This window comes from Limulus polyphemus, unplaced genomic scaffold (assembly GCF_000517525.1).
Source record: "Limulus polyphemus unplaced genomic scaffold, Limulus_polyphemus-2.1.2 Scaffold72, whole genome shotgun sequence".
NCBI lineage: Eukaryota > Metazoa > Arthropoda > Merostomata > Xiphosura > Limulidae > Limulus > Limulus polyphemus.
In genome coordinates, this window is record NW_013665682.1 from 726512 (window position 1) to 742634 (window position 16123).

The 16123-nt window shown below is 31.7% G+C and overlaps 1 protein-coding gene across 1 annotated transcript in view; it reads left to right on the plus strand.

Annotated features, from left to right (window-relative positions):
* LOC106466106 (cytochrome b reductase 1-like) overlaps nucleotides 1-15870 on the plus strand; it is a 21388-nt gene extending 5518 nt beyond the window's left edge. Inside the window, exons 2-5 of the mRNA XM_013926350.2 lie at nucleotides 6036-6317; nucleotides 10873-11081; nucleotides 14688-14842; nucleotides 15013-15870. Coding sequence (XP_013781804.1) covers nucleotides 6036-6317; nucleotides 10873-11081; nucleotides 14688-14842; nucleotides 15013-15175 — 809 coding nt within the window. The 3' untranslated portion in view covers nucleotides 15176-15870. The remainder of the gene's footprint in view (nucleotides 1-6035; nucleotides 6318-10872; nucleotides 11082-14687; nucleotides 14843-15012) is intronic.
* The last annotated feature ends 253 nt before the right edge of the window (nucleotides 15871-16123 follow it).

Sequence of the window (16123 nt, forward strand, 5' to 3'; positions counted from 1 at the left end):
ATATATCTATATATGATATACACAAGCCACTTGTAAATAGATTTAAATAGGCATGCATAGTTTAGTTCAATTGAATGTGTTATTTATAACAATAGTAGTTTTTTTCTTTAAAAAAGATAACTATTTATAATGCTCCCTAAATAATAAAAAATAATTACAGTGAAAGCAATAGAAGTAATTTGTAGATTTTGAACCAAACTAAATAACAGTAAACATTTTTTTTATTATTTACGGTATTCTCTTATTTTGATGTTTTGAGCTCTTTTGTGTTTAGAACAATATATACTAATTTTTAAAGTATCAAATTGAATTTTTGTTCAATAAAAATGTTTCAAATGCGACTGTAACTTTGTCTTCAAAATAAGGGTGCGTCTTATATTCCGAAAAATACGGTAATAAATGAAATACCAATAGCTGAAGTTGTACATTCAATAAAAGCAACAACAACAAAAAAAGCTCAGGGAGATGACGGCATTCAAGCTATCCTCCTCAATAAAAGGTACTCAGCGATTGTTTGAATACTTAACTGCACTTTTTGACCTATCTTAAACTCTGGTTACATCCCAGCCTCTCGGAACCAAGCGAATATGTTAATGTTCCATAAGGAAGGAAAGCTGTGTAGGAAAAATCCTAAGAAGAATAATAAGCATTAGCCTCTCCATTTTTTTGGAAGTCACACCAAAACTGCTGGAGGTACAAAATGTTTCTAGAAAATTCAGGCAAACTACAGATCATTTAGTTAGGTTAACTGAAATTATTATAGATAGCTTTAACAACAACAACACTGTCGCTTCCTTTCTTAATATACATTAGGAATAAACATAAATTAAGGCCACCTATTGTTAGATACTAACCTTATCATTAGCTAACAACTAAAAGAGCATTGAAAGAGTAATGTGTGTACAAAGTTCTCAGAGTATATATAAAGTTAACGAAAAATGTGTATGAATACAACCGGTGAGCCGCCAAATCTCATCTCCATAGCACATATGCGCATGCGTATACATGGGCAATAAGTCTGCCAACTCTCATCCCTCTCAAATTTCTAAATTATGTGTCTTGTATAGAATATTTTAGGTAATATTAGTGCTATTTCTTTCACTATAATAGAAATCTGGTATTGTTTGTTTACTTTTATGAGGGCAATTTTATTCGTATACTTATTTTAATTCGTAAATACTATAGCTACTTTCACTCAGTATCAACTGACAAACGAGCAGTACACCATGCTTGTCATTCGTTTTGTCACAAGAGTTAGTGTTAATTATAGCTTTTCCAGGGTGGAGGGATTATAACAGTACATATTCAACAGTATATTATAATTTAAACGGTCTTTCGGTTTCAGTAAAAATCGCGCTTTTCTTAAGTTTATTTGAGTATACTCTAATTATGACGAAATGTTATAAAACGTCATACGTGTTATAGTATAGCATAGGTCTACTAGTGTAATTAGACTTAAACTTTAAAGTGAAAAGTATAATATTCAAGCAATTACAACTTTACATTTTACTGCTATTTTAGAATAGATTTTGAGTTGTAACAAATTTATAAAGGCACATGATTATGTAGTGAACACAGGAATAGTAAAATGTCAAAGCAATAGTGTGTGCAAGGTGGAAAGAAAATATTATACTGATAATTACAACTTTACACCAGTCTTAGGTTCGGAAGTTCATAATTTTGAGTAGTAATACTTCTTACTAACATCGAGTAATAGAACTGGCTGGCTAAGGGATAAAAGTAATAACACACAATGAAAAAAATATTTACTTATACAATAGTATAAGTTACATGTTAAAAATATTAATACTAATATAAAAAAATTAGTAAGCTTACTAGTAGGAGTATTAAATTATACACAACTATCCGTATCAGTACTAACTCTTACTCTTATTACTATTAGTCTTATGTGAGTACAAGTCATTAGATAAAGAGTTGATAATTTAATTTCATTGTAAATAAATAACCGAATGTTAAATAACATTTTACAAATGAAAATGTTACTGTTAGTATCACGTAAAGTATTATTAATATTAGTGTAAATCGTTTGTTCAGGTAGGCTTAGAAATAGCACATTTTATAAATAATACAGAGAAATAGGCCGATTATATTACATGAAATAGTACTCATGAAATATATTTGATCAAAACCTAAAGTGAAAAGAAAAAAATACAAAATGGACACATAGTGAACTGACACTGAAAGATACGATGGGATGAAATTTAGGGATGGTATTTCACTATTTGACAGAGCTTCGAAATTCTATCCCCCGGATGAGATTTGGCGGTACAGCTTTAGAACAAAACTAATGAAGAGAGAGCATATTCACCGTATAACATACAACTGTAATTACCTACATGGACATGGCCTTATTAAGGGGTCAGGGTACATGCCCAGGAATCCTGGCACAAACACTGATCCTCGTGTATTAATTCTGCTAGTTTTTCCTGGAATGTGAACTAAACAATCGTCAAGATCGAAGTAAGAGGTTTAGATTGCATCTGACTCTCCCAGGTCTTAAACACCACAAAAAAGACCTAAAATCCATCTGGAAAGAAGATGGTTTTCCATTCTAATTTTTCAAGATACCAACTGATGATTCGGAGCACTTTTAAACAGAATCGGGGCAAGGGCCCCGTGTGCCAGCGCCTAGCGACGCCTCTGTTTCCGAGTAAGGAGGTGAGTCATTGACGGCTATTTTGATTATTCCATGCTTCTAAGCTGATACTACAAGCCCTGTATCAGTAAATATGATAAGTTTCATTCTCAAAGCAAGTTGTACAGTGTTTCTTAAACTCAGTTAAAGTAGTACTTTTTTCTTTATTTCAGCCTAATCATATTTTTACACTAAATGGCATCAATGAATCCACAGTTATTTGAAGTATTTCTGTGCAGAACACCTGCAATGCTTCCCATGTCCTTAGAAAGCTTTTCAAAAGTTTCTCCTTTCCTATTCACTATACATCAGAACTTGCTTATGGCACCTTCTTTGGATGATTCATCCTGAAATGAATGAATAACATTACAATAAGTACAGATGCTAATAATTCATAATCATCCTAACTTACCTTTCATTTTAGAAATTGCTTAAAATATCAGAATTGGTTCTTTTAGGTAAGAAACAAAATATGTTAATTAATTTACTTGTCGAATATGTTTGATACATTTTTCAAATTTGATTTTAATGTTTGATACATTATTTACTTTTATAGTTTAAAGTCTGTTGTTTCGTTAATGACTAGGAAGGTGGAAATGGTCTTTTACATCCTTGGCTCTAGAAATGTCACTGTAACATAGTTTAAATCATTTTCTTACAAAGGAATTAATTCTTCCTAGTTTTATTTAGAAATAAACTTATAATTATGCAGAAAGTATCAGAATGTTGAACTTAAAGTTGAAATAATAGGTTAAGTATCCAAGCCTAAACTTTAGGTGTATGCTAGGCAGTAACCTGTTAATTGCTTAATGGCTTTCCCTGAATTCTTAACAAATATTTTCTTGGTTTGTTCATTCTAGTTGAAATTTCAGAATCAATTCCAACCATTTCAATCATAAAGTTTTTTCTGTTTTTTTTTAGAAATTCTCCAACTCTTTCAATTAGACTTGCATTATTCTGGATTTTAGAAAAAAATGTGGCATTTGAATTACTAAAACAATGCTAAAGACAAAATAATCAGAACAGTACTAGTTGTATAGAGCACTACAATATATTTTAAAAATTGTAACTAGAACCAATTATAATAATAAAGATGTTATGCAACAGCATCACAATATGCTGAAATCTAAAGTGAAATTAAATCTACCTTTAAACATTTATGTACCATATCTAGGGAGGAGATGCATTTGGTATGAATGTAATTTTTGTTTTCTCTAAATATTATGGTCTTAAGATCCTGTAAGAACAGAACATTTAGGTATTAAAAACAGTATAACATATTTAATTGTTGTTTCTACCTCAAGCAGTAAGAAATGTATATAAAAATAAGAAATTACACTCCAATTAATACTCCAATGAATTTTTCAGCAGTTCATTCAAAACACAATAAAAGTTACTTTTACAGTAGGCAAGTTATTATTTTAATAATTACCTCACTAAACATTATTTTCAGCAGTTAATTTGTGAATATTTTTAAAATATTTTTTAAATATAAGTTTATTTTCATTATACTAGATATATATTTTTTTGCCAGTGTTGTGTACTAAATTTACATTCTATGTAACAGTACCATCAATTATTTCCTATCTTTTTTTTACTCTTCATTCATTGACTGGAAAAAATCAACCCTTAAACGAAAGGGCAGGTGAATTATTTTAAAAACAACCTCCGATTATTTTATTCATTAGAAATACTGCAATCTGTACTTCATGTTTTCCTAATGTTACCTCAAACATCTTTTTAAACTCCCAATGCTAATGTTTTTTCAAGTCTTAGAAATGTTCTTTCCAAAACAACATGTTGGTAAAGGTACATTATTCAGCAGGGTTTGTCATACAGAGAGGTTTAATGGCTCCTACATGTACACGTAGCACAATTAAGTGCAGGTGCTTAAACTTTCATCATCTGTTAGACCAGGGAAACAAATGATGCAGCTGTGAGTGTTCCAGGAAAAAGATTCTGTATGAATGAATGAGCTATTGCAGTACAAGTTACTTCAGCAACTTTAAAAAAAAATCTAATCATTGACTTATCCATGTAGAATTCTTTCATTGGTGAAAAGGTTATATCATTGATCTTTTTTTTTTTTAAGATAAAAGATTATTTAATTCTCAGTCTTAGAATTATGTTGGAATCAAAATGGAAACCTTCAGGATAAGATCTGGAAATTTTCATTTTGACTCGGGCATAATTCTAAAGTAAAAAAATTTTTAAAAATTATTCAGCATTCTGAAAGATCAAGATTTTGATGATGTTGGTTGCTTAGAAACAAAAAACTATCAACCCACAGAGCAACAGGTATAATAGAACCATAAAATACAAGTTCAAAAGTATTTTTCTAGAAATATTAATATGAGGAAGATTTAAATATCAGAAGCTTTATGGAATATGTGAAGCATGATATATGTGGAAGTTTTGTAATATCTTAATAAATGAGTCATTCAATTCACTGTAAGATTCCTACATAATTTCCAAATTGCTGTTGGGCTATGCTACTCTGGGAAACTCATCAGATGGGCAAATAAAATGGACAGAAATATTTAAATAGCATTTTGTTCTTCACATTTAAAAGTTTGTTGGGGATCTTTCTGATCTGAGAAGACATTACAAGAAAATGATGAAATCTCCAACATGAAAAAGAATCTAGTCATAAATAACTCCTCTTCATTCATGTTTCTTCATTACACGTACGTAATGAATCAAGAGAAATCTCTTGATGTATTATTATCGAAGTCTGAAAAGCCTCTTAATGTATTAGTAGTGAACTCTGGGAATCAAAAGAAATTTCCTGATATGTATTAGTAGTGACCTTCACTGAATGTAAGGAAGTTTCCTAATGTATTAATATTGAACTATGTAAATCAAGTGAAGCCTCCTGATAAGCGAATTTCTGTAAAATTTGTTTGTTGAAAATATCTTTGAGAAAATCTCTCAACCTGAAAAACACTATGAGCCCTTGAAAGTAGAAATGTCTGAACTTGATACTGTAATGAAGAGAAATAAACAATAATACACAGATGCACATTTAAAATAAACTAATAATAAATTTTCAATCACATTTTGTCACCAAGGTATGTAATGGCTCTTCACAGTGATTAATTAAGTCATTTAGCGTATTTAGCTGTTTATTCATAGTTCCAGCCATTGGCTTGCTTAGCATGTTATGTTTTTTTAGCTGTAGAATATCAGATTTGCTCTGTATGTTTGTGTTAGATAATACGATAAGCACCAGAGATATTTGTAATTTATCTAACAGACTAAATGTTTTGTCATGTATCAAGTGTTTGGAACAATGCCATTTCCAATATCCGTCTGTCTACCTGACCACTTCCAAGCTACTTTTAATTTATTATATTAAAATTATAGTTTGTTTTTATAGTAGACTCATCCAAAGAGGAAACAGAATCCACCGAGCCAAGTACTGCTAGTGGTCCCAAGCCACCTAACAGAACGGAGGCCCCCATAGACCAGTCTCGGCACTTGAAGATATTTACTGTGGGATTTATTCTGTGTCAAGTAGTGGGAGTTTTGTGTGTGGCACTGGTTGGGGCTTGGACTGGTCATTATTTTGGTGGGTTTGCTTGGCAAAGTGACCCACGTTTGCAGTTTAACTACCACCCGCTGTTCATTGTCATAGGACTAGTCTTCCTATATGGAAATGGTAAGCGTTAAACTTACTAGTTGTTTCACACAGGTTGATTGAACCTAATAATACTATAAAGAATACCAGAATAGTTGGTAAATGTTTTCTAACATTCTTACAGAAAGAAATATATATATGTAAGAATGTTTGTTTCTGTTTCAGTGTGTCATACGACATATAAAGAAAACTGATATGATATGGTCTGCTGACAAAACGTTTTGAAATAAACATGAAAGTTAAGATTGTGGATAAAGTATAACATAAGATAATGTTTTGGGACAACAAGAGACCTATTGGTCCATCTCACCTGTCCCATCCTCTAAAAGAACTCAAACTATTAAATAAATAAATTTAAAAACAATTTAAAAATCTTAAAGGCAGCCCCTATCATTCATATAGTTATCAAGCTTTCTCTTAAACTCACTTAAATTTACTGCTTCCACAACATCCGAAGGCAGTCCATTCCATTGATTGGATGGCTTAAGAGACTGATCAACCATTACACCAAGATCCCTTTCTTTCATAACACTGTTAAGATTATTGCCATCCAAATTATACTTATAATTCAAATTATGATAACCCACATGCATTATCATGCATTTATTATAATTAAAACCTATTTGCCATTTATTTGCCCAACTCACTAAATGATCTAAATCCTTTTGTAAATCAGCAGCATCCTCTTCACAACTAGCAACACCCAAGACCGTAATATCAGCTGAAAATTTTAGTATGTTTTGTTTAATTTAAGTTTTGGCATTTTTTAAAGTCTGATTTTATATTGTGTAAGTGGGTAAAATGTTTAACATCGCACATGTTTGCATCCATTCTTTTTAGAGATTCCAAAGAAATGTAAAGTTTAAATTGATGTTTATAACATAAAAAAAAGGTATGGCCGCAAGTAAAGAAAAAACCTGAGTTTGGTTCAAAGGTATAAGAGATAGTCAAAGAACAGCATTATAAACTAAATAAGTTTAAATTGACTACTATGATGAGAGAACTTAAGGGATTATAGTACATCAAGAGAATTGACTAAACAGGAAATTATGGCAATCTAAAGGGGTATGTGAACAAAGGATGGCTGAAAATGTAGAAATTAACAGTGAGGACTTCTTCGGATACATTAAGAGTAAGTATAATGTTAATATGGGAGTGGGCCTTTGATTATGAGATAACTTGGTTATTGTAGTTTTTGTTCAATTTTTACTAATTAAGATTGAATCAATATTCCTTGTCCTGAAGAGTTGCTGGATGGACACAATATTGAACATAATGATCACATTAAAACAGCTTCTTAAGAAATAATTATGAAGTTTAATTAAAGAATGATAAGCTCCTGGGCCAGATAATATTTTCCCAGGTGTTTGAAGGAAGTTAAAGATTGGATATGTGAACCACTTCGTACTATTTTCCTTTAAGTCTTTGGATAGTGGGCAAGTGCCAAAGGATTCAAAATTAGCTATTGTCACTTTTCTTTTTAAGGGAGATAATAAACATTGTCCCAGTATGAAAACCAGGTTGACTCACAAATGATATAAAGAATAAGATTAAAGAAGAGTGTTATAAATTTAAGAAGTTTAAGCTGATTGCTATGATAGAAGGTTTAGAGAGTTATAGAAGGTCAAGAAGTTGTACAAAGTACATTAGGAAATTGAAAAACTATACGGAAAAAAGGTTGGCTGAAAATGTAAAAATTAATAGTAACGGTTTCTTCAAATACATTATGGATAAGCAAAAGGTTAGGATGGGAGAAGGGCTGTTGAGTTTGGGGGATGACAAAAGAAGACTTATATCTGATGATTATGAGATGACTACTTTTTCTTCAACATTTACCCATGAATATTTAAACAATATTCTTCCTCCTAAACAGTTGATAGATGGAAACAACTTTGAAAACTAGATAATCACATTATATCTAACTTTGTTCAGAAAAAAATCAAGAATTTTAAAGAATGATAAAGCTTCTGGGCTATATAATATTTCCCCAAAGGTTTTGAAAGAGGTTAAGGATTGGATATGTGAGGTACTTGCTGCTAGTTTTTGTAAGTCCTTGAACAATGGTCAGAAGATTGGAAGTTGGCTAATGTGACTCCTCTTTTCAAGGGAGATGATAAAAATTGTCCATGTGATTGTAGGCATCAGTAGTGGGAAACGTTTTTGAAAATCTGATAAAAGAAATTTTGCAAAGTCATTTCACAAATATTTATTTTGATAGTCAGTATGGATTCACTAGAAGAAATGATTGCATTACTAATCTTTTAGCATTCTTTGAAGAGGTTACTTACATAAATGAGGGTATGAGTGTGGATTTGGTGTATCTGGATTTTCAGAAAGTATTTCATAAACTTCCACATAAAAGGCTGTTAAACTAATGATCTCTTTAAGTATGAAGGATAAGTTGGCTTTTCATATAGAAAAGTGGCTGGGTGGAAGAAAATGGAGGGTTGTTTTAATATATTAACCAAATTTAAGTAATTTATTTACCATTCCTTCACATATGTTATTGATGTCAATCAAAGAGAGCAAAGGTTTTAACACTGAATCATGAGGTACCTCACTTGTGACATTAATCAAATCTAACTGAACTCCATTGTATAGGTCACTGTTTAGGCTATTCTTAAGTATTGTATTTAGTCTTGGGCTCCTTACCTTAGAAAGGACATTGAATTGTTGGAAGGGGTTCAGATTAGGGCTACTAGGATGATAGCTAAGGTGGGAAGGTTTTCATTTGAGGTCAGGTTAAAATCTGTGAAATTGTTTTCTCTTGAAATAAGAAGAGTTAGAGGGAATATGATTAAAGTGAATAAGATTGGGGAATTGTTAGTGTCTATACATCATATTTTTCAAACTTAATGTTGAGAATGGTAGGACATGAATATACATTTTAGGAAGGTAGAAGCTACCTTCATCTAAGACAACTTTATTGTTCTAACATAGTGGTTGTGTTTGGAACCAGTTGCATTGGGATGGATGCAGTTAATTTAAGGGAGTTTAAGGGAAGGCTTGATAAATGTATGAATGATTTTTTTTCTTGATAGTTTAATTAATTGAGTAAAAGTAAGTCCAAGCTTACTGAATAAATTTAGTAAAATATCTGTAAATAATTTCAATCTACGTCAAAACCATGTAAGCCCATTTTTTCAAGATTTGTGTTTTACATGTTCCCAGGATAAGTCTCTCCTTATTCTGATAAAACTGTGTATACATCTTTCAATTAGAAAAGATACATTTTTCATGTTATCATAACCATGTAGTTCACTTGAAATAATGTTTGTAGTTTCAAAACCCTGTATCTTCGAATCTTTGAAATTAGGCTTTTGGACATGCATGGTTTTGGCATTACTGTGATGATATGCTTTTTATTTTCAACAATTCTAAAACATTTGTATGAAAAACTTTTTTTGTATCTAATTTATGCATATTTTAGTGTTTGTTATACATTAAATTGAATTTCGAGTTAAAAGTTTTGGATGTAACAGCCTACAGTTTGAGACAAACTATAGGAATATTATATAACAAAAATCGAAAATATCTCTTCCCCTATCTTATATTTCACCTTAGCTACAAACTTAGAATAATTAACCACTAGTTGAACATCTATGCTTATGTCAAACCTAAAAACTCAGGCTCATGTTGACAACCAACCAGGAAATTTAAACAGAAACAACTTATCTATAAGGATTATTGCTCTTGCAATGTCTTTTACATAGGGGAAACAAGAAAAATAATAGGAAAATAGTAAAAGAACACAAACATTCCACAAAATTACTTACTCTTAAAAAAATCTACATGTCTTAACCAGACATGACTATCAGACCAACCACATCATAAACTGAGACCAACATCAAATCATGAACAAAAGCAAACCTGGGAAATCAGAAAAATCAAATAATCCTTCTACACCAAAATTCTTTAACCATTTCTCAGAAAGGCCTAGAGGTCAGCACAACATTTTGACATCTAGTCTTTCTAATAAATCCAGTCACAATGATGACATCACACAACAAACAGGCAACCACTCTTATCAAATACCATTCAAATGACAACATTCACAATAACTTATATAAGAATGCTGTTTCTTATGCTTCTATCAAAAATTATTGTGACAAAGGCCTCAGTATAAAATATTGAAAATGAAAATAATCAAGACTAAGGCAGTTCTTTGCAAATTTCAACTGTATCTTTATAAAGTGGTAATTTAATTCTGCAAGTTGGAAAATGTTTAATACTTCTATGTGTCAAACAGTTTTCAGGTCCTGGAGTTTTATTGTTTAAAAAGGTAAAGTAGCTTTGCTGTTCAAAGAAATTGTATGAAAAAACTTCAAGAATACCAGTGTACAAAGTTTTATTTTTGAACCACCTTTAATTTGAATTATTCTATAAAACCTAATGAAAATATTTTTCAAATTAAACTGATTTTTTATTGCTAATTGTTAAAAAAACTGATCTCTAATGATTTTTTAATAATTTTTAATTATCCTAATATCAGTATCAATTAATGCTAAGAAATTATCTTTTTTATGTAATGAAAATTCATGTGCAGTAATAATATGAAATATAATTTATGTTTTAGCTATTCTTGTGTACCGAGTGCTGCGAAATGAAAGAAAGGAAATACTGAAACTGGTCCATGCAGGAATACACACGGTGGTATTTATCTTTACAGTTGTGTCACTGAAAGCAGTATTTGACTCTCACAACTTGGCAGTAAAGCCTATACCCAACATGTTTTCTCTCCACAGTTGGTTAGGCTTAGCAGCTGTTGTTCTGTTTAGTTTACAGGTGAGATATTAGAGACATCTATGTATGGTGATAGTTATGTTAGGTAAGATATTTATGTTACAAGTAGAGTTTTTCAGTTATTGGATTATTCTAGTTATTTTTAAAGTTAAAGAAATTATTGTGGAGTTAAAAAGAAAAGATCAATTCATCAGTCTACTGACAGGTAACATCTGAGTACTACTACTAATAATAAAAGCTTAAAATGAAAATTAAAGTTTCATAGGACTGAGTGGTTTGTAACATTAAAAGAAAAACCACTGAAGAGGCTTTACCTTGAAAATTGATATAGTAGTATCTCTTGGATACCACTGACCTATCTGTCATGATAAAAAAGTCGTATCTGATAGGAAGTCATTATTCAAAGGATCAATAACCAGATAACGAACAACCGAATTCAAGCTCTGCCAGTTGCTATTCCCAGGCGTTGAGCATAATCGTTTATATACTGTATAGGTAGTCATATAACATAGCAAATTGGTACACTGTATAATAATACTGTAATCTCAATAAGTGAATTAAAATAAGACAGCAATAAAACAAACCCCAAAACAGGTATGTCAAGTAAACATTACAACAAACATAAGTAAACAAAAAAAATATAAGTCTTGCATCTGCATGTTCTTTGATTCTTTGTTGGATAGTTCTACCTGTTTCACTGACGTAAGATTCTTCAAAACTGCAGGGAATACTGTACACCACTTAGAAGCTTCAGATCCAAGTAGAGTCTTCATGAAGTCACAAAATGACAAGAAAATGGACAAACTGATTCAAAAAAGCAAAGACAGTTCTTCAAAATGATTCTCTCTGGTATATAATTTCTCCTCCAGACTTCTCAATGAAGCAGCTGAACAAATACCACCTCTGAGTCCAAACAAACCTACAAAATTTGCTTCATAGCTGTAATACAGAAAGAAGCCCAAGAACTGCCACCCCCCACAGCTTTGAAACAGCACAAAAGTCCCCAACAAAACTACCAAGAAAAGAAAAAGCAGCAAGCAGAACACCAACACCAGGTCAACTCCAATATTGTAATCCTTCGCACTGACCAAAGGATAAATAAATGTTCTACTAAACAAGGATGACTGATGACAACAAGCTACTATAGATTATTATAAATGAACAATGTAATATGTTAAAAGAAGACTCAACATAAAAACTGGAAAAGAAAACTGCCAAACTAATATAAAAAACTGAAACTCCATCATTTCAACATAAAAACTTATTGGTTGCAAAGCTCCACAGCTATTTAGTCTCCCTAATGTTAACAACTGTAATATTCCACTCAGATCCATCACATGCACTGTAGACTTACCTTGTCACCAACTAGCCCAAAACCTGCTTTGCACCTCTCAGAACCAACAGCAACATTTATGTTACCAACTCTTAATCATTCCCTGACAAGTCAACAAAACTTCCATTGGCTCAGAAGATCTAATGGTCAGCTTTGACATCACTAATATGTTTTTGAAACATACCAATACTGGACTTCCGTACTCTTATCCAATGGAACCTGGAAGATGCTCAAACCTAACAGTCAATATTATCTTGAAACTCCTCCCTTACTGCCTTAGCACCACCTATTTCTAGTTTTAGGATAACTTCTTTGAAGAGACCAGTAGCTTGACAATGGGTTTCCCACTCTTACCCATTATCTGCAATATCTTCATGTTAGAATTTGACACAAATCCATACTTACCAGTACCTCCACTTCAGATCAACAAAAGTCTACAAGAACCTACCTACACTCAACAGCACGTCTTCTTCAAATTCACAGAAGTCTGCAGAAAACCTACCCACTCTCGTCAGTATCTCCACTTCAGATCCACAGAAGTCTACAAGAAACTTACCCATACTCATCAGTACCTTCACAAAAGTCTATAGGAATGCTAACCACATTCACCAGTATCTCTACAGAAGTCTACAGGAAACCTATCCATGCTCACCACTACCACCACAGACATCTACATAAAGCTACCAGTACTCACTAGTACCTCCACTTCAGATCCACAAAAGTCTACAGGAAACCTACCCACACTTACATACTTGAGATTTGGTACAAATATACCTTCTTGCAGGTCCCAAGCAGTGATATAAACAGTTTTAAATGTTTCTGTGTTTTCCACAGTTTTCTGGTGTCAAAATTGGCCATGTTGGGACTGTGTGGCAGAGACATGATGCATTCGTCCACAAATGTTGGCCTCTTTAATTTTCATTAAATTTACATTATCATTTATAAAAATTTTATCTTTTTTGGTGAAAAATTTAATTAAGCCTCTATTTGAGAACATGTGAGCCTACTGCGAGACATGATGCTAGAGATAGACTCCATATAGTGTTTTTGCCCAGTTTCATCATGTTGGTTTTCATATAGGTGAGTTTTGTTATGAATTTGATTGTTGATAAAAGTCATAATGGAAAAGTATGTGGTGAGGTTGGGGGAACCATTTTGTTTATAGCAAAGGGGCCCAAACTTGGTTAAACTCGCACTGGTGTATACCTCCATAAAGATGAGTAAAGGGATTAGATATCATCTTAAAACAATTCCTATAATATGTGAAATAAACAATATTACATATTCCTCAACCCTCCAAAAAATGGATTTTATATCTGCTCTTTAATTCATTACCTCCAACACCAAAGATAATGGAGGTTATGTTTTCACCCCTCTATTTATGGGTGAGTTTGTCAGCAAGATTTCTCGAAAGTTACTGAATGGATTTGGACAAAAGTTGGTATGCATTTGGACTATGACTCAATTTAGAAGTTATTCTTTTTTGGAGGGTCAAGGTCACAGCAAGGTGATAAATATCCAAAAAATTCCTATCTATTAACATGGAGACTAATTTTTAACACTATTTTTGCGATATCACTCAGTCAAAAGTGATCGGATTTTGATGAAACTTGGTGGACATATGTAGAATATTATTCTCCATTGTCCAGCCAAAAATGGTTTGTGTCCATTAATAATAATGGGCATACAGACACATTTTTGTATTTTTTGAGAGCCAAGTATGATCAGTGCTGCATGGTAGAAGTATGTGGTCTACTGAGTGCCCTTTGTGATATTAACGAGTGTCAAGTTTTTAACTGACAATTTACATTTTATATTTATGAAATATATTTCCATGTCAAATCCAGTAAAGGTGTATGTGTAGAGAAATAGTTCACAGCTAAGCTCTTTCTACTTTTTAAAACAAGTTTTTAACATACTCATTTCTGTGTAGTTTCACAACAACATTATGTGTCCTTATGATTCTAACACAAAGTCATGTACTTTAATTCATGCAAGTGTGCTTGTTGAGTAAGTATTTTCTAATGACTGTTCTTATTTCTGCTGATGTAATGTACTTATTGCTATTGTCCTCAAGAATAACACTTAGGAATTCTAATTTATGCCTAAGTACGCATATAAAATGTAAATTGTCAGTTAAAAACTTGACACTCGTTAATATCACAAAGGGCACTCAGTTGAATTTTTTTGCTGTATATCCTATTAAAAACCACAGAAATATTTCATTCACTTAGTTCCTACTTATGTATGATATGACTTAATAAGAACTGTGTTGAATATTAAGACAAATTGAAGTTTATATTTTTTTTCTCTAGTTTGTATGTGGATTTGTGTCATATTTGTTTCCTGGATTGGCTCTTTATTGGAGAGCATTGTACCTTCCATTTCATGTGTATTTTGGAGTTTTGATCTATATATTGGGACTAGCATCTACTTTGACAGGGATTACAGAGAAACTAATCTTTAACAAGTAAGTTAAGATCAACAGTTATGTTCTATTCTTTATGAATACTGTAAACTTTAAAGAGTAATACCAACATTTCTTGTGCTTATTTTTAAAAAGTGATACATTTTTATGTTTCTATCCTATGCTGTAAATCAGCAATGATTTGTAATTTGTGACCTTATTTTTTTCTCTAGGAACTACAAGGACTTGCCAGAAGCTGCAGTTTTAGGAAACATACTAGGAATGGCTCTAGTTTGTCATGGAATCTTGGTTGTCTACCTTGTAACTGCTCCACAGTTCATACGGCAACCTTTAACAGAAGAAGTAAATCTAACACCTGATTCTTCTGTCAATTAAATCAGTTTTGTAACTTTTGTAATCTGATTAAGTTGCATCACATTATCCTGTCCTTTAAGTCAGACTCTAATTCTTTCATATCTTGGCTCTGATGTCAATTGTTTCATCATTGTAGCTTACATTTCCTTATTTTATATGTTGCTTCAGCATTCTAGCTTACACATAATTTCCATGACTGATAGCTCCACTTTTGACTTGAGATGTTTTCTAATGTCTTGAATTTCAGTTATCGAAGTGAATCTTTTATTCTGTAGTTGATTTTTCAGTTTTTCTCTTTGACATCACCTTTAGCTAATATTGCTGTTTTTAAACTGAAAACCCTTAATTTATTACTTGCTGTTTATGCTGTTATGGCCTCCAAGAACTTTTTATCAAGTATTGCTTTTTTTAGTACAGTGATCAGTCAGTGTTTGTTTTTTTATGCATGCCAGTCTATCATATCATTAAAAATTGCATTTATACTTGTCAAACAGAGAGAAAGAGAATGTTTTACTTTATAACATATCTGCAGATGTGTTTGAAAATTATCTTCAACTTTTGATATGAGTTATTGAGATGAATGGCAGTAGTTTTATGTTTCTCTTCATGGCATTGTGTTGTGATTTATGGCCATTTTTATGTCTTTCATTGATGTTCAAGCTGAAAAAGAAATAGATAAATTATTACTAATTATATAAACAGGATAAACAGAGTTTACAAAGTAACAGTAAGTAATAATAATCAGTTTGATGTTAAGATAAAGAAATAATTTGATGTTAATAAAAATCATGAATTAATTCTAATATGTAATAATTTAATTAGAACTGAAATAAAACTAAATTACAGTTTAGCTTAATCTAGCTCACGTCAAAACAGTTGTTCAAGTGTAGTGTGATATATATATATATATATATATAATCCTGACCACTTCTATGTCTGTTGTATTTTAATTGGCCTGAGGAGCCTTGT